This window comes from Lissotriton helveticus, chromosome 11, assembly GCF_964261635.1.
Source record: "Lissotriton helveticus chromosome 11, aLisHel1.1, whole genome shotgun sequence".
In the NCBI taxonomy this organism is placed as follows: Eukaryota; Metazoa; Chordata; class Amphibia; order Caudata; family Salamandridae; genus Lissotriton; species Lissotriton helveticus.
In genome coordinates, this window is record NC_136072.1 from 1,183,827,723 (window position 1) to 1,183,853,347 (window position 25,625).

Here is a 25,625-nt window from a genome sequence, read left to right on the forward strand (position 1 = left end):
CAGAGTGACCGTCACATGTTGGAGATGTCAAAAGCCCGGGCACTACGCCAGCGATCCCCAGTGCCCCATGACCCCACGCATCCCGACCACAACTCCCCCGGCTAGGCAGATAGCGAATGTAGCTCTAGGGGGGGAATTTGAGGACACCGAGGGATGGGGACCTACTGCCATGACCCTAGTATCCCTGGGAGATAGGGAGATGGTCCCCGGGAATGCCCTGCCTACCAACACCAAAAAGTACCGCCAGCTAGTAACAGTGAATGGCCACCGAGTGGAGGCCCTCCGTGACACCGGAGCCAGCATCACAGGTGTCCTTAGCCATTTAGTAGGAGAAGACCAGATCCTCCCGAATGTCCTGTGCCCTGTAATTTCAGCAGATAGCATTGAGAGCTTGTGTAAGGTAGCCCTGATACCATTCGAGTGGGGAGGAGTAGCAGGTAAATTGAAAGTAGCAGTACGGACCTCCCAGCCGGTCGACTGCCTCCTGGGGAACGACCTGGAAAGTTCTCCATGGAAGCAGGTCGAGCGACGAACCCACCTCGGGATGATGGGTCTCCCCGAGTGGGTGTGCGCCACCACCCGATCTATGGCAGCCCGACTGCCCCCCGACGGGGAAGTCGAGGACGAAACTGCCAGCCTCTCCCCTGTGGATGACGACAGGGCCGATCCAGCCGAGACCTCCGACCTCTCCCCACGAGGAGAAGATGTCGCTGACAACGAACCCATACGCCCCGACCCCGCACAGATCACCGAGCTGGGTGATCTGCCCGAATTGGCGCAGTGGCGCCACGAGGGGGACCCCTCCCGAGAGGAGTTCTGCCGGGAGCAAGCTACCTGTCCTTCCCTGGTCGGACCCCGGCAACAGGCCCAAGCCCAGGCCGCGGGCGACCAATCCGGAACACATTGGCTGTACTGGGAGAATGACCTCCTTTACAGCGAACAGAAGTCAGCAGAGCTAGGGTCAGCCCGAGTGCTGGTGGTACCCCTACGCTTCCGAGACTTCCTCCTGGGCTTGGGCCACGATGTACCCCTAGCCGGCCACTTGGGCCAAGACAAGACGTATAGCCGCCTGGTCACCCACTTCTATTGGCCCAAGATGAAAGCGAACGTAGAGGCCCACTGCGAGTCCTCTCCCACATGCCAGGCGAGTGGAAAAAGCGGAGAAAAGCGCAAGGCTCCCCTCCAACCATTCCCCGTCGTAAGTACCCCCTTTGAGAGGGTTGGAATTGTCATTGTGGGGCCACTGGACCCCAAGACCGCTCAAGGTCACCGCTTCATCCTCGTCCTAGTGGACCATGCCACCCGATACCCTGAAGCCATCCCCCTACGCACCGTCACGGCCCCCGTGGTGGGCCGGGCGCTGATGGGAATCTTTTCCCGTGTAGGATTTCCCCGGGAAGTTGTGAGTGACCGCGGGACGAACTTTATCTCCCGGTACATGACGTCCCTTTGGCAGCAATGCGGAGTGTCCTATCGGTTCACCACTCCGTACCACCCCCAAGGAAATGGCCTAGTAGAGCGGTTTAACCGGACTGTAAAAGGGACGATCATGGTTCTAGAGGAGCCCCTCCGGCGAAAGTGGGACGTCCTGCTCCCCTGCCTCTTGTTCGCCTACCGAGAAGTCCCCCAGAAATCCTTGGGGTTCAGTCAGTTTGAATTACTGTACGGACACCCTGTCCGGGGGCCCCTCTGCTTGGTCAGAGAAGGTTGGGAGACGGCACCCCGAGACCCCCCTCAGGAGGTGTTCCGGTACATTCCGGGAGCTGGCCGAGGCCAACCTGGAAGCGAGCCAGGAAGAAATGAAGCGCTGGTACGACCAGAATACCACTCTGGTCGAGTTCCAGCCGGGCCAGCAGGTATGGGTCATGGCCCCAGTAAAACCTTGCGCCCTCCAAGATAAGTGGACGGGGCCCTTCAAGGTTATCGAGCGGAAAAGCCAAGTCACGTACTTGGTGGACGCCCAGTCCCCCCGGAACCCCCTGCGGGTCCTACACGTGAACCGCCTCAAGCCTCACTTCGTGCGGACGGAGCTGAGTTTACTGTTGGCCACAGATGACGGGGCGGAAGAGGAAACGGAGCCTCTCCCTGACCTCCTGTGCACCAAAGAGAGAGATGGCTCCGTGGACGGAGTGAACTTCTCTCCCTCCCTCACCCTCCGACAACGAGGAGACTGCCGCCAGCTCTTGGGGCAGTTCTCTGACCTGTTTTCCCTCATCCCCAAAGTCACCGACTGGTGTGTCCACGACGTGGACACCGGAGACAGCCAGCCGGTGCGACACCGAGCCTACCGAGTCCCCGATCGAGTCCGGTCCTGCATCCAGGCCGAGGTCTCGAAGATGTTGTCCTTGGGGGTGGTCGAACCCTCCGACAGCCCCTGGGCCTGCCCAGTGGTGCTGGTCCCGAAAGCCGCTGCCCCGGGTGTCGCCCCTGAACTGAGGTTCTGCGTGGACTACCGGGGGCTCAATGCCATCACCCGAGCCGACGCTCACCCTATCCCCCGCGCCGATGAGCTCATTGACCGTCTCGGGTCTGCTCATTTTCTCAGCACCTTTGACTTGACCTGCGGATACTGGCAAATTGCGCTCACAGAGGGAGCCAAGGAGCGGTCCGCCTTCTCCACCCCGGATGGGCACTATCGCTTTCGCGTGATGCCCTTCGGGATGAAAAATGCCCCGGCCACTTTTCAGAGACTGGTAAACAGAGTCCTGGCCGGGTTGGAAGAGTTCAGTGCCGCATATCTGGACGATATCGCGGTTTTCAGTTCGGCATGGAGTGAGCACCTCCGGAGGGTGCTGATGGCCCTGCGCCAGGCAGGCCTCACAGTGAAAGCTAGCAAATGCCAGATTGGGCAAGGATCGGTGGTCTACCTGGGGCACCAGGTCGGGAGCGGGCAAGTCGCCCCTTTACAGCCTAAGATCGACGTCATCGTAGCCTGGGAACCACCAACCACCCAAACCGAGGTCCGAGCCTTCCTGGGCCTCACCGGCTACTACCGGAGGTTCATCAGGAGTTACGGCAGCCTCATAGGTCCCCTCACAGAACTAACGTCCAAAAAGCAGCCCAAGAAGGTGCCACTTGCAGCTTTGGAGACTACCAAAGATTGATCTCTTCACCACAGCAGAAAAAGCCAAATGCCCAAGCTTCTCCTCCAGGTTCCCACAGTTCACGGGCATTTCTGCTTATGCTTTTCCTCATTTCCTTCTACTTTTGTGGTTCAGAATCTTTGAGAGACATCTCTCACCCTCATCCTGGTGGCTTCCACATGAGCATGACAACAATAGTTCGCCACCCTTCCCGAACTCACAGTGGTCCCACACGAACACCCCCAAAAAGTAGGACCTTCTCACTCAGAACCACGGAGAAATCAGGCACCCAGATCCTAAGTTTCTCAAACTTGCGATCTTCCTCCTGAGGTCTTAGAATTTGGATACATTAATCTTCCACCAGAATGTATAGACCTTCTCAAAGAGATGCGCAGCCCCCTACTCGTGCCTGTTACACCGCTAAATGGAAGAGATTTGCTCTTTATTGTTGCTCAAAGCCTATTGATCCCTTAGCAGTCAAAGGACAAGGCAAGGTCTTCTATCTCTTTCACTTACAAAGTTTGGGCTTTGCTTTCACATGCATAAGGCTACACCTAGCGGCTGTAGTCACTTATCTTCAGAACAGGCAACGCGTTTCCCTCTTCTGAATTCCTGTCATTAAAGCCTCATGGAAGGTGTTAAGAGTCATTCCTCCTCGGGCCCATCTGCCACGACAGTGGAATCTTAACATTGTATTGATAAAATTAATGGGCCCTCCATTCGAGCCCCTCTGCTTTTGCCCCCTCCAGTTTCTTTCCTGGAAGGTAAATTTTCTGGTCGCTATGACTTTTCTTACACATGTCGGTAAGCTTCAGGTACTAACCTAGGAATAACCAGTCTTCCAAAACACACAGGGTTGTGCTCCGCACTAACTCTAAGTTTCTCCCAAAGGCGGTTTTACCTGAATCAATCTATTGAACTTCCTGTATTTTTCCCTCAACCTGACTCGGTTGCGGAATGGGCTGTCTATACATTAGGTGTTAAACAAGCCCTCATGTATTATATTTATTGAACTTGGGGCCAGATGCACAACCATTCCGTTTTGTGGGTCACAAATTGCGATTTATTTTTTGTGACTCGCAATTTGCGACTCTCAAAACGGAATATACTAATGTCTCAGACACATTTAGCTATTCCCACCATGGTCACAAACGACCTGCCTCATCAATATTCATGAGGCAGGTTTCAATTTGCGATCCATTTGGAATGGGCTACAATCACAGGGATGGTGGCCTGCTGGGGACAGGAGACCACCATGTCTGTGTTTGATTTTTAAATAAAGCAATGTTTTTTCTTTCAAATGCAGCTATTGTCACTAGTATGTATTCACAGTTCATATGCAGTGGTCAGCAAGACGGTCAACAAAAGTGCCTACGACTCAGTGCTCAAATGGGTGAACAAACATATATCACATAAATAAGACAATGAACAATGCCCCTGGTTAATTACATAATTTTCCGCCATTCATATAAGTACGCTGTGGCTCAATCCGCAGTACATAGTGAGTACATTGAATCTGGGGATGGGGGATGGTTGGGGGGGGGGGGGGGAAGAGTTTGTCCACATTTCGACCCTGAATAAATGAAGGTGTCTCTTCAGGACCAAGTCATCTGGCTAAACAACTAAAGTGTGAGTACTAATCTGCGTACTGTCTAATCTGCAGACACACCACAATCCATCTTTAATTGGCTTGGCTTTGTACGCTAGTTCCAAAACGGTAAAGCAACTCAGTTAATTTCTTCGAATTGTTCATTCTGCTGTGCAGTGAGCTTCATCCACCGTGGATACCATCATCGAAATGCACCGGGCAAAAAGAAAACTTTTGTTTTGCTTTGATGCACATGCTCTGCGTACTCTTGCCATCTAGTATTGGGGTCAGATGTTTGCAAATAGTTTTTCTTCAAAGAAAGGATTTCGAGAAACAAGATGCACTGTGACTCCACCCTTAGTTGGCAGTGGTTATTGGCACTGACTCTGTTAAATTGTTTCTTTCTGCCTGGACTTCGAGACTCAACATGTTCTCCACGTTTTCTTCAGCCCCACAGAAACAGTTGTGGAACAATTCTATACAAATTCAAACAGACTATACAGCAACTATTTTCTACATCAACAAAGAACAAAATCCTTTCTCCTCTCAAGACTTGCGCAACAGATATGGAGATGGGCCCTTCAGATACAGATAACAATAGCAGTGATACATCTACCAGGAGTAGACAATGTGGAAGCGGACAAGCTGACCAGACAAACATCCACCTCACATAAGTGGGAGCTGAATTAGATGGTAATAGAAAAAGTGTTCAAAAGGTGGGGCACTCCAGAAATGGACCTGTTCGCAACACCACAAAACGCAACATGCCAAAACTTCAATTCCAGGCACCCATTTTCTCAGTCCCTGGGAAATGCACTGTCGATAGACTTGTCAGGGATATTTGCTTATGCTTTTCCCCATCCATCTACTCTCAATGGTGATCAACAAATGGAGGCGGTCGCGGATGACACTTGTACTCATAGCCCCCCGTGGGCAAGACACACTTAGTACTCTGATCTAATGGCAATAGCGCTCAACGTACAGAAACTGCCAGCATCACACTACCAGCTCTCCATGCAGGAAGGTAAAGTTCTTCACCCAGAACCAAACTCACTGAGCATAGCTCCTGCTAGAGCTTGGTCATCTAAAACTGCCAGATAAAGCAATGGCAGTCCTCAGGGAAACAAGAAGACCAACAACTAAGAAATGTTACCCAGCCAAATCAGAGAGATACACCCAATGGTGCCAGAGAGCTGGTCTGCTTCAAGAGAGGGCTCATTATACTACAGTTATCAGATATATTACTTATTAGGAGAAGGACTAACTTATGCAGGTACATCTGACAGCGATAGTGGCCTACACAAGGGGATGCACAGGGATACGTTTTTTCACTGCCCAGCAATCAAAATGTTTTATGAGACATTGAAAACAGTACAGCCAGAGGAAGCCAACGGGATATTAAATATACAGACATCGCCCAAAAATAGAATCTGAAGATGGCACCTAAGAGTGGGAACCGCGGGAAGGGTATCAGACATCAGAGGAGGATCGAACAAGCATCCAATGGTGGGGACCGCCAACACCCAACAACAACAAAAATAGAAAAGCAAGAAAGGACTACTATACAAGGATAGAGTTCCAGACCCAACCACTAGATGGCAAAATAATGCACAACATGTGAATCCAGAAAAGTCTTGAAGCTGCAAAACTACTTCTACAGGTAAGTAACCATTATGTTTCAAACCGTTAGTGACTGTCGTCACCAGATGCCAGTGATTGGCACCCAAGATTTACTGTTTCTTGTATCTCGGCTCCAAGTATCACATGGCATTGTGTGACTCCTGAAAGCAGATGAATCAAAAGGTATTCACAGCCGCAAAGCCCAACTTTTTGTTGCGGAACTTCAAAGAAAGTCTGAGAGGTCCCGGTTGAGGGCACAGACGCTTTCTCGCTGCCGCGGCTGATCATGCGATTGTCATAGAAGCCATGAACTTCAGGTAAGTCCAAGAAATCAAAAAACAAAATGTCCAAACACAGCTCTTCTTCATCCTGCCACTCCCACCGTTCGGAGTTGTGTGATACCACGGGTACCTCCAGGCAGCTGAGTTGTTTCTCAACTTCGGAATGGAATCTAACTTTCCTTTTGATGTGCCCTGATTTCCCCGGGCCATCGGCACTGCTACAACTGCTCCAGGAGCTGAGACCGGCCTATGATCAGGGTTTTGGTACCACTCTGAATCCCTCTGTAGTGCCTTTGGGCCCTAAGGATTCGATGTGGGCTCAATTTGGATTACCGCCGGTGGATCCGACGCAGACTGTAACTCGACCCGTGGACAGCCCCTTCCTTGAGCTTGGCCCTGTCGACTCTGGCCCCGGCGCAACGTCAGACAACAGCTTTGGCAGATGTCACCAATCAGCCTTGATGCCAGCAACGACATTGCTTAAGCCGGAAATGGAGCCAATAGTTTTGTCAGACTCGGAGACACTTATCCAACCCCTTCCGAATTCGCAAATTACACACTGTTATTCCCATTCGGACCCTGAAACGTCCCAACAAATTGATGACAATAACACAATGATGACGTTTATGATGATGAAAACCTGTTCAGTGACTTATAAGAGGCCAGTCGCCTGCATACCTCTCCAGGTTTTGGCCTTTCCTCCCCTAATACTGCATTGGCAACAGAGGCCTCCTTCGCAGCTGTGTTCAGGAGTGCGGCAGAGCCATTGTACCTCACTTTACCCACCATAGAGGTCCACTATCTATCCCCACACCAGCCCCCGCCTCCGCAGCTGCTGCAAAATTGCTTTAGGTCACCCTAGGCAGAACACAATCGCTACACTAGGGCCTTTTCTATTTGAAAACAAGAACCTGTCACATTGTAAGAAATTGGACTCACAAAAAGTTAGTCTTTTGTTTAGTTAGAGTAATAAACATCATAAAAACCAGTGACTCTTACCACTAGTACAATGTTGGTGTTAAGTGCTCCAACAACCAAAAGAAAATGCCAATACTGCTACTTATTCTAATTTAGGAGGATGCACGGACCAGCCATCAGTTCATCCATAAGCTCGTTAGTAGCTTTTATTAACACATCAAAAAGATTTTTTTTAATTTTTCAATGTGAACAATACACCAACACTGTACACACAAATTTTGTACAAAGAATATATAATGAACAATACACATCAAAGAAAATTCTACTTGTATTCAACAATTCCCACCATTCTCGCCACACCACTTGTTCTACATCCATACCATCCATACTTATGAAAGAAAGAATATTACACGCACATACTACTAAATCTACAGACCAAACATTATTGCTAATAATCACAAATCTTTTTTTAAAGAAGTATACTATACAGTTTTTTACAAAATTTCTACATTTGATGAATCCGTCAATTTGAATGAATCCAATGCAAAATCTAATATACATGCAATTTACACAAAGCAAATGTTTGGTAGTTCCACGGTCTACGCGTTTCAAACCCCCTTTGATCTAGGGGTTCTCCTCAGGACCAAACCTCACTGAAAAAAAGCAAAAGACAACAATAAAAGCCAGCCTTAATACCTAACTTTGACAATGCACCACCAGTCTTAACATCAGGACTGGCTTACCTTTAAATGTGCCCAAATAGAATACCATGAATGATTCACTTGGAAATGGTGAGTCTGTTTACCAACAAGAGAGGAGACAAGAAAGAACAAAAATGACCGTCCCGTCTTTTGGAACTGAACATGGAACACTCAACGTGCTCAACCAGTCCATTGCACATTACTTACAGGCTATTTTGAAAAAGCTGCTCCATAGTGATTATGCTCCACCGGCAATGGTGTAAAACCCACAACGTAGTATCCAAAAATTGTGTGCAAAAGAGTCAAAGGCTGCCATTAGAGGGGTTCACGAGTCTATGAAGTGTCCTAGAATCACAGCTAAAGGCTAGTGAAGGTCCTTACCAGTGCTTAATTTGAGCAGGAGCTTTCAGGTGCTCAGCACCTGCACTTCTTTCACAGGGCCGGGGCTACAATTTCTGACCCTGCAGGTGGTGGTCTCAATATTAATTGTTCATATTCAAAATAAAAAGAATAACATACATTGCATGGTTTCTGGCTGGTAAATGTTCATAGACAGGTCAGCATACGCCTGTCCAGGCAGGCATGATTGTGTATCACCAAGTTAGTGATGTCATCTCGCCGATCACAAATCCAAGAAGTCTTCGACAAAATATGTCTTGCATTCTATTCCCAGAGTCTGCTGCACCATGCCACTGCCTGAGCCTAAAGCCTCCCATTAGATAATTGTAGGTGGAGGCTGGCTCAAGACAGAGTTGAGGTAAGGAAGCTGCAAGAGCGCATTTGGAACTTGGGAGTGAGGTCTCTTGAGGAAGAATAAACAAAAGTAAGTTTGGACTTTCTGCTTGATGTGTAGCCAGAGTAGCATATCCGGCAGCCCTGCATTGCTGCTATCCTCAACGTGCTCGATGTGGCTATGGCCCAACACAACTTTTGTGAGCCATGGCGTCACTTGTAGAATCTGTGCGATGCACCCCAGCAAGGTAATTGCTCAGCGTGCGTGAGTCCGGTAGGCACCACAGCCATACTTACCGGCATTGGCAGCATTACGTATCGGGACAATGCCTGTGCTGTAGCAGGCAGGGTCACAGCAAGCTGAGCAGTGGATGCCAATGCCGTCGCCTTCACTGGACCTTCTAATTACAGGCAGCACTAGTAGTGACATCACCTGCGGCGCTCGAGCAGCTACCTGTTCTGCAAATAACCCAGTTATACTGCACTGATTAATATATGCAAAAAAAGAATTTTCATTTGGTGGGCATTTTGTTTTTGCACTCGGTGTAGGTAAGAAGGTAAAACACGTCATTTTCCTCTTCTTTAGGAAAGACAACTAAAAAACGCAGAGTTCAAAATAGCAGGGACATGTACAGGCTGACGACAGGGGTCACAGGCAGCAGCAGTGGTATAGATGAGAGAGAGAGAGCAAGAGTAAAGAGGAGAAAGAAACAACATGAGAGGAGAGAGATAAGGCGGATCTAAGTAGAAGAAAAGGAGAGCAAATCCGATACAAAGAAAAAGCAGCCATGATGTGAAGAAGAGCGCATTAAGAAGAGAGGAGATAGAATGAAAGGCTGTAGAGGACAGGACAGAAGAAAAAAAGCAGACATATGATAAAACGGAGACACAGCTAATCACTGCTAGAAGAGTGATCGTAAAGAGCCAAGATCGAGGGGAGAGAGAGCAGAGCATGGATAAAAGTGAAGAGGAAAAAGGGCAGGGGTAGAATGAATAGAGGGCAAATCAGAAATACAGGGAATAAGGTAACACACCAGGTGTGACAAAGATGATAGAAAACAATTAGAGAGGTTAGAAGATAGACTCTTAGAGCAAAGACGTAGGGGACAGACAACAGATCAAGGTTAGAAGATAGAGACTGAGGCAGTGGGAGTGTTGAAGGTGGTGCTCACCGGAGGAAGAAGTGAGCTGTGGCCTCCTTGGCAAAATTTTCAGCACCTGCACTTTTTTTTTTACAAATTAAGCACTGGTCCTTACCTTAACCGCCGTGCTTTTAAACCGAGCAGCTTTTCACGCCGTGATTGATCCACGAGTACTGTAGGAAAAAGACAGGCAGGCTGTTAGTGCCTCAATCTTGTAATATTGCCCGCTGTTCGTAGTGGACACCTTCGCCTATAGTGAAGTCCCCTGGTTCTGTTCATAGTTTTGACGACCAGGATATGCAGGTGGCATCCTGTGCTTGACAGAGCCCAGAGCACCCATTCCAAGTGGCTGAATGGTGGTGCTCCATGCTGGACTTGCTTGTCCCGACCCACTGGTAATAGGGATTGGCGACAAGAGCCCTGTTTTATCTGGCATCAGTGAGGGAGGACATTTCTTAAGTTGTCTGTAGACCCTCAAAGTCTGTGGAATAAGGGCATATAACATTAGATGTATGTCATGCCAGAATATAGATCTGTTCAATACAATGATGTGACTGCCATGCTCGGAAATCTGATGGTAGGTGGATCTCATCAGTGGGATCTGGTCATTACTCAAGAAAACTGAAAATATTGCATCTTTGCCGGCTATGGTCAAATTCCTTCTTTGCGCGTTTTGTCCAGTTCCACTGATTGCAAGAGTAGTGCTGAAATCTTGCAAAGATCCTAGAGTCAAATATGATGCACAGGAATTAAAAGTGTGGTTCACACTTCAGGAGAAAGTGCCTTCTAATAAGGCTAATGGGGTACAGATTCTGCATGATGATCCAGCATTTCCGAACTTGCTGCTTTTGACTTCATGGAAATCGGCCATCTTGGCATCACAGAAGAAAGTAAAGATATTCAGAGTATGACCAGGGTGGTCTCGACACAAACAGCATTCTAAAGTAACATGGAAAAGGGGCTGTACCCCAGGACCAAAGTCCCTCACCCAGATGTCCGTGCCGGCTTTTTCAGATATAACCATATTTACTGAATGGATCAGAATAGGGACGGAACCCCGTTCTCTTAAGATAGACGTTGGAGGTGTATCTGGGTGTAGAAGGCAATTGTCCTGTTTAGCTTTAATTTTAGAAAGTGAGTTAAATGTAGGCACAGTGCTACTTTGGGGCTAGGTGATCAGCAACATGGCATGGCCATCCCCTCGAGCACACGGCAGAGCACAAGCACATTTCACAGAAGACAATATTCTATTATCCCTGACCGTGGTGGATTAGCAGTATGCAAGCATTCTCCATCTTAAGAGCCATTTCTATGATTTTCGAAACTAAAGGTTTTTCAGAAAACAGTTGCATGATATGACGCGGGCAGTTTGCCATGCCGCTTTGCTTTACCATAAAGGGGTGCCAAGGCTAATTAAAGACTACAAGCACGGACACCACACTGTCCACTGCTCGGCATACAGGAGCGCCATGACAGAGCATCTGGAAAGCAGCCACATGGCAGATGTTACATGTGTGAGAAGTTGGCCTGATATATGATCCTCACGAGTTCTAGTGATCACCTTGTATCAGTCCAAACAACCCTTATGGTGATTGGTTGTAAGTCAACCTTATAGACCAGCTATCCTAATGGTAGCATGGACAAAGCAGTCTTAGGCTAAACTCTTTTGGCATATGAAGCCAGATGTTTTACCACAATATAACCCCTTGAATACCAGATGAAAGGACACCACACAGGTTGTTATGAAAATAAACAGTATATTTATTAATAACAACACCTCTGAACTCTTTATGAGGTCAGAGGGCTAAGCACATGACAATCTCTTAAGAAAAATACGACAAGTGCACAAAATTACAATGGTGCCCTAGGGGCACGACAAACCATATACTAAGTAAGTGGAATGTGAGAGTCGATAGGAAGAATGGAGCTGTCCAGAGGCTGTAGGATCGATGGGACCACGCTACACTAACTCTAGGTAAGTAATAGGAGGCCCACGGAACGCGTGTGCAGAGTGTGAACTCACACGCGAGATGCGCAACTACGTCTATGGACAGTACAGTTCAAGTTAAAGGTGAGTACGGACAATCCTGACTAGGTAGGACTAAAACGACTGTGGAACTGGACACTAGGACAGTTAAACTACCCTTGAGCACCGAAATGCTCTTGTTACCTCACCCACGGGCTGCGGGTGCATAGGTGTCAAAGTGCGTCGGGTTCTCGCGTTGAAGTCTATGGAGCCTGAAAGAAAAGATGCTGCAGGCGACCAGGAGGAAGATGTCCGGTACGATCCAAGGGTGGATCGGTGCAGAAGAAGACCTGAAAGCAGAGGGGACAATGTTCACAGTCACTAGCCAGTGACTGGAGTGGAACCAGGAAGGAACCAGATGTCGACGTCGCGATCAGGTGAAGAGTGGACGCTTGACTCTGCAGCCACGTGGACCAGGAGGTGTCTTCGATGACCAGGATGGAGGCACGAGCTGTCCCACGCAGGCTCTCGCTGTCGGCGGTGTTAGATCCGGAATCGGCGTCAACAGGCCTTAGCAAAGGCAACCCACGCAGTGAGTGGAGAAAGCGTCTGGTGCGGACTAGGAGAGTCCGGGGTGCCCCTCTTTTGGAAGGGAGCAAGAGCCAGTCTGGAGCAACCAGACCAGCAGCAAAGATTCAAAGGTTCGTCGTCTAGGAGGCCACTAGCCAGCCGGCAAGTGACCAGACAACGCGTCGAGCAGCAAACAAGCAGAAGGGCCCCACGCAGATCTCGTGGATGCTGGAGGGCTGATCTTCGGTGCAGGGTTGCTCGGGGCTGGGGCTTCTCGGTCCCCAAAGCACTTGGTCGAGTTTACCTCGGGAGTCGTGCTGGAAGCGAAGTGCCGGTTCGTTCAAGATGGCCGGTCCCACGTGTCTCGTCGCACCCACGGGTCTCAGCTTTGCTGCAGATGTGAGTTGAGGTCGGAGAGGTCTGGGAATCCGGGTCTCGTCGGGCTCTGAAGTCTGGATCCTCGAGGGAAGACGACAAAGTGAAGCCGCTGGACGCTTGATGGTGCCTGCGGATGCAAGGTTGACACTCCTTGCCCACAAGGGAGATTTCTTCAGTCTTCTGTGGAGCAGAACGTCGAAGTCCAGAGTTTGTTCTTGTAGAGTAGTTCAGGATTAATCTAATTTGGAATGGGACCAGCTCCTTCCTTTATCCTGCTAAAGGGGGCTGCACTACTGACTAGGTCCCTCCCCTGGGTGGGACCAGGAAGGGGGGTGGTTACACCCCCTATCCTTTGTCCGGTTTCCCGCCAGAGCTGGGGCTGGAGTGCCCCAGCAACTGGCTTGAACCGGTGTATGCACAGGGCACCTTGTGTGCCCCAGGCATGTCTCATTCCTTTCAGGCCTATCCTACCCAATACACAAAATCCTGTCTGGGGTGGTGCTAGCACCTCCCAAGGCAGGAAACCCTTTGTCCAAGCCTCCCTCGCTGAAAGGACTCCCAGCAGCAGGAGGTCAGACTTGTGTCTGTGGTGGCAGCATCCATTTTGTGATGCCAAGGCTCGAGTTAACTTTAACCAGGGTTCACAGTTACATACTTATTTATTTATTTTGAAAGTTTTATATAGCGCGGACAAGATCTTTGCAGATATCAGAGCGCTCTACAAAGAGGGGTACATGAGGGAACATAGTCAGACAGATATATCATTAGATCAAACAGTACAAGTAGGTGGCTGCAAAGCCAATCATGTGAGTAATAAGATAACAATACAAATAAGCAAAGGGATCAAACCTGTAGTACAGATCGGTGCGTAGTATTAACAGAGTTCGAGATAATAGTTCAAGTGTATTTAGCCATGAGGATAGCTTTTACTTCATTTTTAAAGAGTGTAGTGGAAGAGGTAAGCCTGGTTTCGGGAGGGAGTGAGTTCCAGATCCTAGGCGCCATTCCTGAGAAGGAGCGCTTATATGTTTTTTTCTTCCGGAATCTTCGAGGTTTCAGCAGAAGATTGTTTGTGCCTCTAGTGTTTCTAGCTCCGCCAGAGATTGTCAGTTTCTGAGCGAGGTAGCCGGGTGAGTTTAGGTGTACCGCCTTGTGTGTCATGCAGGCGATTTTCAGATGAATTCTGGCTTCAAAAGGCAGCATACATGTCGTGTCCCTTTAGAAGGGTGGAATGCTACCCCCGTCGCCAGAATTGGCGAGGGGGTAGTATTCCAATTCGTATGACACCTTACTCTACATGTTTTGATAATGTTATACCAGAGTTAGCATTCAACCCCGAGGTCGATAATGCACTTAAGAGTATATGGTATAGCGTTATCATGGAACAGCTATTAGGACTTGGTTCCGCAAGCTGCAGACGGACTCAGCTCATGCCAGAGCACCATCTCACATAATTCCAAGCACTCTGCCTTCGGGATTGATAAGGCCTTCCATAGGAGTGACTGATAGGAATATATGTGTCCATTTTAGGTTTAGATATAGGTATACTATATCTACAGCAAAGGGTGATTACACCACCTTGCCCCAGCTGTCGTGCAGCCAGTTGTGTCAGTTTTAGATGGCCAGCCAGGGGTGGTATAATACATGCTTCAGCCCCTGGTAGGCCCTGGGTACACCTATGCCCTGGATACCTAAGGTATACTGTACAGGGACTGATAAGGTGACTCAGTATCCAATTAGATATGTACCTAGGGTACATGGAGTCCATTTTACAAAGAGAGCAGGAAGCCTGGGGTCCTGAATAGCAGGATCCCAGGCCAACTAAGTAAAAAAAAAAACAGCAAAACACTAGGAAAAAAGTTGGGGGTAACCATAGTCAGATATCCACCTTCCTACAACATGCTCCCACCAAGCATTGCTGCCTGGATATCCAGCCCTGAAGAGAAGCAACTTTCTGACAAACCTTGTTCCAAACCCTCTGAATAATGTGAACATGGCTCCTGCTTTCCTTGTTTACATGGCTTGTATTCAAACTCAAGTGTATGAATATTTCAAGAAGCAATGTAGGAAAAGAGAAGGTTAATTAAATGGAACTACATTTCTCAGATATAAACGTTTATAGATTTGCAGGCAACACTTCATCTATTGTGCTGCTTCGTAAGAGTAAATCGCAGCACACTTGTGCTTTACAGCGTATAATAGGTGTTTGGGGAAATTACTAAAACCTCTCACACTTATTAAACAGAATGTTTGTTTGTTCTTAAATGCATAATTTTAATATTGTTAGCTAATTTTATGCCACAGACTTCCAGTCTGAAAGGGTAAACTTAAAAGCATGTGAATCTATTCTGTGAATAGTGTTGACGTACTGCTGCACAGATAATTTGGTCAGTTTTTTTTTCTAATCGAGTTGCTGCTCTGTAAATAAAAACAGCATTACTACTGCGATCCTGTGCTGGGCCCTGTTTGGGTCCAGGGTGTCCATCACTCAGTCTGAGACGAGGCAGCATCCCTGTCCCTTCAAAGGTGCAAGCCGGTTTCAGTCATCTGCAAACCTGCAACAGAGGCTACCACTATGCGTTCACTACCCATTGGACTGTGCTTCTTGGGCCAAAGACTCCTTTAGTCAGGTCATGCTAACAAACATAATGGACTAGGGCTGGTTTTTATGCCAGACTGGGACATAAGGGTTATCTTATTATATTCCTCAGCCCTTTCTGTCATACAGCCCACTTCTCAGCCCCTAAGTTTCACTCTGATCATAACGTGCTTCCAGGTGGTGACTGAGGTGAAGGGAGCCATGTTTGCATTTTGGAGGGGAAGCCTCCCTGCGGCTATCTAGTGTAAGTCCACTCTGTGGCCAATCGCTTAGGTTTCCAGGGTTCCTCTCCTTGGTGAGAGCTGTTTCACTGTCTCACTACAGAGTAGACCTGTTTATTATAGAAGGCTTGGGTTTCACATCCTTTTTATGGATCGTGGACGATGTTCTCAACCTAGAGCCACTTTTGCCTCTCAGTGAGGTTTGACCGCGCAGGGCGATGGCTACAAACTCACCACAGACCCTAAAGATACCAGGACTCTGTTCTTTCAAACTACCATTCAATAATGAAGTTAACTACGTGTCGTCACTTGTTACTTCGTTATCTTTTACTTACCTCATTCCTTTATGGATGATTGGCGTGCCTTTTTGCTAGCCGTATGGTTAATAGAAACACCCTGGCTGAGGCATGATTTATACAATGCTGCTCTTATGACACTGCAATGGAACTGTGAACTGGCATACCTGTGAAACACAACATTCTTGAGACAATCTTCCTTTCCATCATCTCTGCAATAAATATGTATTTTGTGCTTTTCTTTTCTTCCATAGGTGTCTCTCTCAGGTAGAGATTCTCACCACTTTTATACCTGAGTGCAGCAATCGAGAGGCGACAATAACCAGTTAGACTTTGTGAAGAGCCTCATTGTGTTCCGTATGCAGCATTCTTCAGAACGCTTGATCTGCTGGTTGAAATCTGCAGCAGAGAGTGCATTCTTTGGCCGATGTGGCAAATCCATCATTATACAGAACATAAAGCTGATTTTTCATCCCTTATCCAGTATCCCAAATGTATGAAGGATTCCTAGACAGGAAGACACTCTTATTTAGGTCGAGCCTTAGCGCAGCGCACATACGCTGCTCTAAGGATAAGGCCTCTTGCAGCTGACCAGGACGTTTCACACGCTTGTGCATGTGTGGTTTTTTTGTTGCTTATTTTAATTTTGCTCTGCGTGCTGTCTTTCAAAAAAGACAGCACGCAATTTGGCAATGGCGGGTGCATGTCCCGCCTTTGCTCCGCCCACGGCCTAAGGCTTGCGGTTACCCGAACGGGCGACATCTGTTTCCAATTATCGTGCCCAGACGCGTGCGCGATAAATAAAAAAATTGATGGGCTGCATCCCTCACACAAGCGTGCGCGCATGCTCTCGCGCACCACTCACGGGCTAGTTTTTGTAACAAAGGTGTGAGGCACGGCATGCCCTAGATACAGGAAAACAGTGTATTCCCCCACCCCCCAATTCGGCTCTAGTTGTGCTTCTGTCCCGACGTGAGTGCTGGTGTTTACCTTAAAACGAGCTCCTTGTCTTTCTCTTCATTAGGTTGACTTTCCTTTGAGCGCGCTACTGGGCATAGTTCTTGCTATTCCCTTTTCGAATCTTTTCTTAGGGCTCTTTTTTAGTATAATGTGATTTGATGATTGTTTTAAGAACCCTGAACTGTTTCTTGGAGTTGCAATTCTTGAGTTGCACAGTTAGGAAGTCTGTTAGTTATTTCATTATGATGCAGCACTAGACTTCTTTAAGTTAGCCAACTTAGTTCTCTGCGTGTCTGTAATCCTGTCTGCCTGTGTATCTGCGTGTCTCAGTGAGATTCTGAATGAGCGTGTGCTGCTGCCTCTCTGCATGTGTGTCTGCCTCTGTGTGTTTGTGTGTGGAAGAGGCTGTGTAACTTCCAAATGGTCCTTTCAGAGCACAGCCGCGGGACCTTGTTGTTCCAAATCTGGAGCACACAGCACCCGGGGCTGCCAACGCCGACCTCCTTGTGAAATAAGTTGTAATAATTTCATTGAAAAGCCTGGGCAGCTGTTTGATTTACATTCATTCTGTGGTGCCTTGTTTACCCCCCCCCCCCTATCCCCCAAGCAAAACACTTAAAAGGTTCCAAAGGCGAGACCTATTGGCTATGCCAATGCTTGTTCTGTTTTGTGAGTTCCTCTCACTTCTTAATGCCCTGTTTGTATAGTTTGTTTGATTGTTCTGTCCTTTTTTCAGGCCAATTCTTTGTCCAGCATCAAATTCCCTTTGCAGCTTCATACTCATGTACTGGGGATGAGCCTGCTTTTTTATACTCTCACCGTAAGTCCCTCTTGTCATCTGTGAGACTTATGCGTGGACGGTGCCCGGCCAGTCTGTAAATATTGTGTTGGATGTTCCAGTCATGGTTGAGGACCATTGTCACTAGTCAGTGTTGTGGAACATTATTGTTTGGACCTGCTGAACATCGCGTCTGTCATCCCCTTTAGAATGTTTAGGATTGCAAGCCTTTGTAGACGTGGGCGTAGAACCAAAGGATCTGGAAGCAAAGACAAGAACAAGGCAGTCTGTTTAGCTACGTGTCACCTCGTTCCTCCGGCTGACTCAGTCATGCGTTCCTCCTGGCATGCCCTGTGCTTTGTGTTTTCAGATCTACATCCTGTGTATGATCGAGAAATAGAAGCTGAATCAATCGAGGTTGGGTGGTATCTGGGAGACTGGTACCGTCAGCATGCACTCTGATCTCTTTTTGTGTACAGATCGACACCCCGGAAGTTAAAGGGCTCGTCTTTCCATGCTTGTGCAGCAGATTGCTAAAGGAATGAGGACAAGGTTTACCTTTGTATCATTTTTATTTTTACCCCTTGAAATATTCACTTGATTTGAAAGCGTTTGCATGTTTGTATTTGGTGGTACAATTCCGACGATAGAGATTTTATCCATTTCTTGTAGAATAGCTGCGTCTGGTTGGATCTTTGATTGGTATAGGGATTAGGATGGACATTGACAAGTACCTTTCATTGTTAAAGATGGTCGGTCTTGGAGGAGCCAAGCTGGCGACCAAGATGGCCGCTTAGGCTCCCGGCTCCGTAGACCTCCTCATCCTGCTAGATATCCTGTGCCTATGCAACGCTCCCGTGTAGACGAATCAAACTTACGCCGCACCATGAGATCCCGAACGTTCTGTCAGCTTCGAGACCAGAGAAACATCGTCTTGAAGTTTGCGGCCTACATCAGTCCTGAAGCCGGGGCCTCGAGTAGAAATCTTGCCGACACCTAGTTGAACAACATCGAACACAGGAGTTTAGGAGGAGCCGGTCCACTGGAACGGAAGTGAAGTTTTTGTCCGATCTTCGCATTGAACATTCGAACAGATTGGCATTGTGAAGGAACACCCCACAGACACTGCGGATACAAGTTGGGTATTAATTAACGGAGCCAGTGCCGTGAATGGCTTGGTAATAATTGGAAAGGTGACCCGGCGGCTGCGGCTACACCCTGACGGCGACCCCGAACTATCCTGTACGAGATGGGAGCGGGTGTCCTCATCTTTGACTCTAGTTGGTCTATCCCTACGGGCCCGAGGGACTGACCATGGTGGAACTGTATGACATGACACCCAATATCGACCTGCGTAGAATTCGATCCCAACCCTCAAAGGGGTCCAGGGAAAGTCGTACGGATATCTTGGGACGACATATCCTAACCATGGGATTACCGATATCGGACCAGTATGTCACCAATGAATGGGAACAATCTGTGTCGGCCGGAACTGAACCCACGCTCGCAGCTCTAATGGCGGCTGTCGGTGGTCTTCACCTCTCCCTGAACCGGCGTGCCCAAGCGCTGCAACTTAAATTGGATGCCGTTATTTTCGAGATGGGGCATATGAAAGAGACTTGTGTTCAATTTCATGATAGTGTTAAAGTGGCGGCGTCCACAGCAACTGTTTTAATCAACGTCAACAACCCTGTGCAGCAAGAAGGGAGTGAAATTCTGATCCGCAAATCAGCTAATGACTATGTCGGACGTCCCTGTTGTGTTGGCATGTTCAGTATTGACACTGACGGAGAGAAGATCGCGCCGTGTAATACATCTGAGGGCTCACGTAAGGACTCAGGAGTGGTTTGACAAAGTACTCCTCTTGCTTTTTTCGAACTCAGTTACTCGTGACTGGCAACGATGTCGGGAGTTCCTGACGGAGCGGATGGGACCCAATGACAATCTGATTGAATGTTCCGTGATGTTTCCGGCTCGCTCCTGTGTTCAGCACTCTTCCAAGATGGCGACTGTTTGTGTGGAGTACACTTGTGTACCTGATCGAACTGGCCAGGGCTGAGACCGGCTTATCCTTCAGGACTTTTGTTCGAGTTGTGGCTGTGTGGGACTCACTATATAATGTTGATACCGGGAGGCGATGTAGGCGAGTAATGAATCCCCGATCTTAGCTCGATTGTGTAACCGTTGAATATCCTTACTTAGGGGGAGGCTTAGAGTTAGTGGGAGGGGAGAGGCCGGGAGCCTGTACAAGGCCCTCCTCCATTCCTTTTATGGGGTATAGTTTAGATGGGGCGACAGGCACACTGCTAGTTGGGGTTTGGCGTAAGCTGCATGCAGGGGTGCAGGGTGGGGTTACGCGCTTTGCGTTTTTTGTTTATTCTATTTTCCTGTTCTTATATTTTTAATTATCCTGAACTCCTTTTTCAGTATTATGGTGCTAATGCGAGCGTTATTGTTTGATCTGGTGTATCTTCTGCATACAAGGGCTGCAATGTATCCTGTTCATGATCTAAGTATAAAGTGATTTTGTGACCGGCGAGACCGAGGGCCAGCACCCTTTGATAGTGCGAACCCTGTTAATTCCATAATTCTGATTGTTTAGGAATGTTGAGTCCCGGTATCCTGTGTCTTATGTCGCTACTATCCTGACTTTTCCACGATACGATACTTGTATGTATATAATTGCATTGCACCTGATACGTTCTCATTGTCATTGCCTTTTTAAAATTAATAAAAAGATTTATAAAAAAAAAAAGATGGTCGGTCTTTGCTGTGGGGGTACATGTTATTGCCGCACCATTGATTTTTGTTTTCTTTTTGAAAAATGTTCTTGTTTATTGTAGTCGTTTAATGTCTGCCTCTGTTTACCACCTAGTACGTGCAAAGCAACGCAAAAGCAGAATGACCATTGCACGCCTTTGGTTATGTACATTTTAAATAAGTAGCATTATGTAGAAAACTTTGATGTGCAAGCAAAGACTAATTGTATTTTATTTGCTTTTCAGAAAATGATGTACGTTGCTGTCTGTATAGTTATCTTGCTTGTGCTCCTTGGAGTTATCCTAGCATCAACGCTGTCCTAGTGAATGCCACCCAGGTTCTTCAAGGCACTCTTCAGAGATTCCAGACAGCATCCGACTCACCGACTGCCAGCGACAAATTCTACGATACATTGTACAGGAGTTTCCACACCATTTTGTTCTGCTGTCCGTGAATGCATTGTTTAATGCCAGTGAAGCTTGCTAATTAACCAAAATATCCAGAAAAGAGGGCGGGTGAGAGCGAGATGGCTGCAGGTTGTTCTAGAAGCATCTTTGCTGGATAATCTCGCCTAATCAATAGTTATTGTTGCTATATCCCAAGTGAAGATCTTCAAATTCCTTGTTCTAACTAATTGTCTTAAAATTATGTTTTCATGTAGGCAGTGTGGTTGTAGAACAGATTGTTTCTGATATAGCTTTTTACATGCTCTGCTAAGTCAATGAAGAACAATTTATGTATATGTCTTAAGATCTAGTTCATTGTACGCATCGGAGCTGGGAAGAGTTTTGCTGCGAGTGTTGCCGCATTTGCCTATAAACCACTCATGCCTTAACACTGTTTACTTTTTTGTATGGAAACTGCCCATTTTAAATTCCTTTTAAGCTGTATGTTCAGATTCTTTAAAAAAACTGTGTTCTTACATTCATATGAGGAAGTGTATAAGAGCTGCAGGGAAATACATACTCCCAGGGTATACTAGTCTTTAAGTGACTAAATTAATTTCAATAATCAAACGTGGAGCACTCCGTTGACAGTAACTTCTTCTTACCTAGTGCCTTACCTTCCGGGAAATGACACACTTTCTCATCTAGAGTAAATAGTATAATTCCACATAGTTGAGTGTTTACCTCAAATGATTTGTTTTTCAATATATATTATGTTCATCCCACCAAAGGGACAGAAAAAAAACTTGACATCAGAGCACAATTATTTATTTTGCGAAATTATTTTTTATTTTGGGGATTGTTGAAAAGTAAAATGGCCGCTTTTCAGAGGCTTTTGTATTCATTTTTTTAAATGAGATATTGGCACCTTGACTGTCTGCAGAGAACCAGGTGCCCTTTCTTAGATCTCAATGACACATTCAGTGCGGCCATTATTTAAAGTATTTCAGAGGTTTGCATCCCTTATATTCAAGATCAGTTAGAGAAGCTGAGCTGGGGTTGAACAAAGATTTCTTTAACTATGAGAGTACTTTATCCTCAAGGATGGTTTTGTCAGAAATATTGTGTGAGGATTTATCTATTGATCGCTGAATTGAAAAGACTCAAGTGTTACATATACAAGTAAATATTTTCTAATGTAGTGAGTGACTTATGCTAGCTTTAACTTTTTCATTGGAACCAGATTCTGAATGAACTTTATATTTCAGGTATCCTTTTTTTCACCAATGTATTTTTTGTACTAAACAATTTTAATGTAATTTCAATGACTTCTTAAGCCTGTTAATTGTATTCAACCAGTCTTTGATAGAGAAAAGGTCAAATGAGACAGGACCATAGTTGACCAACATTCCAAAATTGATCTCGTCAATGTCTTAATAATTCCAGCTGTAATCATCCCTTTATGATAGTGCCTTGTACGAATCCTATAAAGTAAACCGTATAGCTTTATATTATAAAACACTAAAGTGGATTGTAAATTGTTTATATAATAAGCAATTTGTTTCTTAACGTAAGTATGCTCCCTTACTTACACAATATTTACATTATGAAATGTCCACCCTATTGTAAAGGGTGTGTTCTGTGCAATGCTGTAAATCTAAACTGTGAACGTCCTTATTAGCTCAATAGTGTGTTAGCCTAAAGAAATATTAATGTTGGATCATCTTAAACAATCTTTTTAAGCCTTTGAGATACATTTGCTTGGTGTGCCTTATAAAATGAATGGTAAAAGTGTCTTATTCTAAAGTTTTGCTGTTGCGCATTGATATTGGCTCATTCTGGCCTACAAATTCAGATTTAAAAAAACATGTTAATTTGGGGTAACAGTGTGTACATAAGATTGTTCAATTCTGATTATGTACGTTTGTACATCATGGTTTGTTGCCAGACCAGAGTTCTCTGTTACTCACAATTTTAAGACCTACTATTTGATTCTTTCCTGGTATCATGCATCAAGGAACTATGTTTGTTTTTTAAACTGTACTGCCTTCAGCCCACCGCTGCAATCATGCGTCTTGAATTTTCCCTTCATGATTTCAGACAAATGCAACTCAACCCACGAAGTGGTAGCACACTGTCACTCCAATTGGTTGCATGATTGTATGAATTGCCTTGAGATACGGGAAAATCAAGCGTAGTTATTATGCAACTGCCGCTTTTAACAAGCCATTGTTACAGCTTTCCAGCAAGGTCCACTTTGAGTGTAAATTGTATTTATTTGTATTTGCTGAAATGTACTTTGGAAGACCATGTGTGATTGTCTGAAATTGTTTTGTAACACTACATCCATGCTTCAAGCAGGTCTGATTTTTATAGATTCCATTTTTGTGAATGAAAAAAGTCAAAGGGTTTCTTTTGGATACAAATACCAAAAAGTGTCTTATGTTGAATGCATTTTAGGGTGTTCTAGTGCAGACAAAAGATATTTTTATTTTCATGGTCAGATAGTTTTATGTGTTGTGTATATATTTATATATGTATAATGTTCTGTCAGAATGTATTTATTGCTGTACCCACACTCTTTAAATATAGCTGTTTTAAAGTTGCAGGTCGGGCCGTCAAGGACTGTGCTAAAATGCAGGCAGTTACACTTATGAGTCTTAAGCAGCTCATTGTTTCACTCCAGGCCTGTTTGTTGCTTACAATATGTTGCACCCGAAGTCTCTGAAAGGTTTTTACTCCATTAACACCAGAACTCTGGCTTCTGTATGTAACCCCCTAACTGTGACTTGTACTTAGTCATCAATATCCTCACACTCATGGCAGTGCCTTAGTATTTAACACTACCAATTGGTTTCTTTAAAATGAACAAATATTCTAGATATACTAATAAATTTTGCTAATAAAATTACCTTGTCTTTTCTGATTTTGCAATCAATGCCATTTTGGTTCAGATACATTTGCTATTATTTGCTAAAAGTAGCTTTATTGCCTCCGTTCTCTTAACCTTATTTCTAATCATTGTCTTTTATTTTCTCTATTCTCATATCCATGTTCTCTCCTTAACCAGCCTACTAGAGTTGTCATTGCCATTAATTCAACAGGTGGTGTGCTGTATTTATTTTCCAATGTGAACATCTGTTGGGTACTCCTTCTGATTCCTCTCTTAGAGTAATTAGCAATTGCACATTCCTTTGTTGATGACCTCAGACACTGCTTTGCTGCCCCTTCGGCTTTTGAGCACACCTACAATTCACATTGATCTGGCAGTGTTATGGTACAGTCACAGTAGTGAGTATTTTTCCTGTTTTCAATCTCTAGCTCCACTGCCTGATGCTTTCATTATCTATTTTGCAATAATTGTTTTATTGTTAAATGCACTTCATAAACTTAGTCTTTCCAAAAAATGCAAAACCATAACTGACAGATCTTTGTAGAAAACTTCAATTTATTTTTCAATACATCTATATTTATAGCCTACTTTTTAAAATTCAGTTCTCTGTCTGCAGATGCATAGAATAGGATTAACATGAGCAGCAAGCGATGTTGCCTATTACCACGGACATCAATTCTGAGAACAATCTTTCCCTTTTCTAATCTCCTCACTGCCAGACTTCCCTTCCTGATAATACCTGTTCTTATCGCTGTCCTCCTATGGCTTACTGTGCCTGGCTGCATATTAGCTCCCTATCTTACTCGATTCATTTCTATTAAGTCTTATCTGTGGGATGTCCAGCTGGTCAACAGTGCTCAAGCAACTGGCTTCTCACTTTGAGAATTAAGAAGGCTTAGTTTGGACGTTTCTCCAATTCCCAGGTTGGTTCATTCTAGTTTCTCTACATACAGTCCACTTTTATTCACCATGAAGACAATAGAAACCTTCTCAGGGGTTTCACTGATACTTGGTCCTTTTAAACCAACAAAGAAGAAATTGGCACAGAAGCTGTAATATAAAAGTAACATCTTTAATAACCTCAAATGAGGGAGTCTACGTCACACAGAAGCCTTAGCAAATGAATGAGGCAGTCTAAGGAGGACAGAAAACTGGGGCCTTATATATGCTTAGGGTTACATAGTCAGCATAAGACCAAGGGGCAGTCCTGGCTCATGTAAGCATGCTAAATGCCTAATATGGGCATGCAAGATCAGCGCGGGGACACGCCGTGATGGCGTCACCAGGCGCTTTATAAACTCCTTTGTTGTTGTTGTTGCTCAACAAAGTGGGAGGTGAGTTACTTCTCCATACAGCAGCAAAAATAGCCTGACAGTTCTATAAGAAGCGCAGGTGCATTCTACTAGCTAGGCCCTTCTGAGCATGTGCAAGGCTCTGAAGAGGGAAACAGCACATGGCGAGCACATGGCTACCTAAAATGGCTGCCAAATACAAAATGGCTTTTAGCTCATGCTAACAAATCCCTGCAATCTTTAACAGATGGTCCTTTTAGCATGAGCTAAAGACATTCCTATGATCCAGTAGGAACATAAAACATATTTGCACATTAATTTTCATAAATTTATCAATATCCTAATTCATTGCTAGGTGGGCATTTTCCATTCTAAACATTTCATTAAGCGGGTACATATGAGGTATAAGCACTAAGGGAACAAAGCATCTGGTCATAATTAACATACAGATAGCAGGAGAG

General features: G+C 45.8%; 1 protein-coding gene across 2 annotated transcripts in view; it reads left to right on the forward strand.

Annotated features, from left to right (window-relative positions):
• Window positions 1-23,890, forward strand: part of STX2 (syntaxin 2) — a 331,612-nt gene extending 307,722 nt beyond the window's left edge. Inside the window, exon 11 of one of the 2 annotated variants that reach the window (XM_078668008.1) lies at window positions 20,839-23,890. Coding sequence is in view for 1 of the 2 variants with exons in the window: in XM_078668007.1 (XP_078524133.1) it covers window positions 20,839-20,916 (78 nt within the window). In the remaining variant the exon portion in view is untranslated. The remainder of the gene's footprint in view (window positions 1-20,838) is intronic. The other variant, XM_078668007.1, reaches the window with a different exon arrangement.
• Window positions 23,891-25,625: the final 1,735 nt, after the last annotated feature.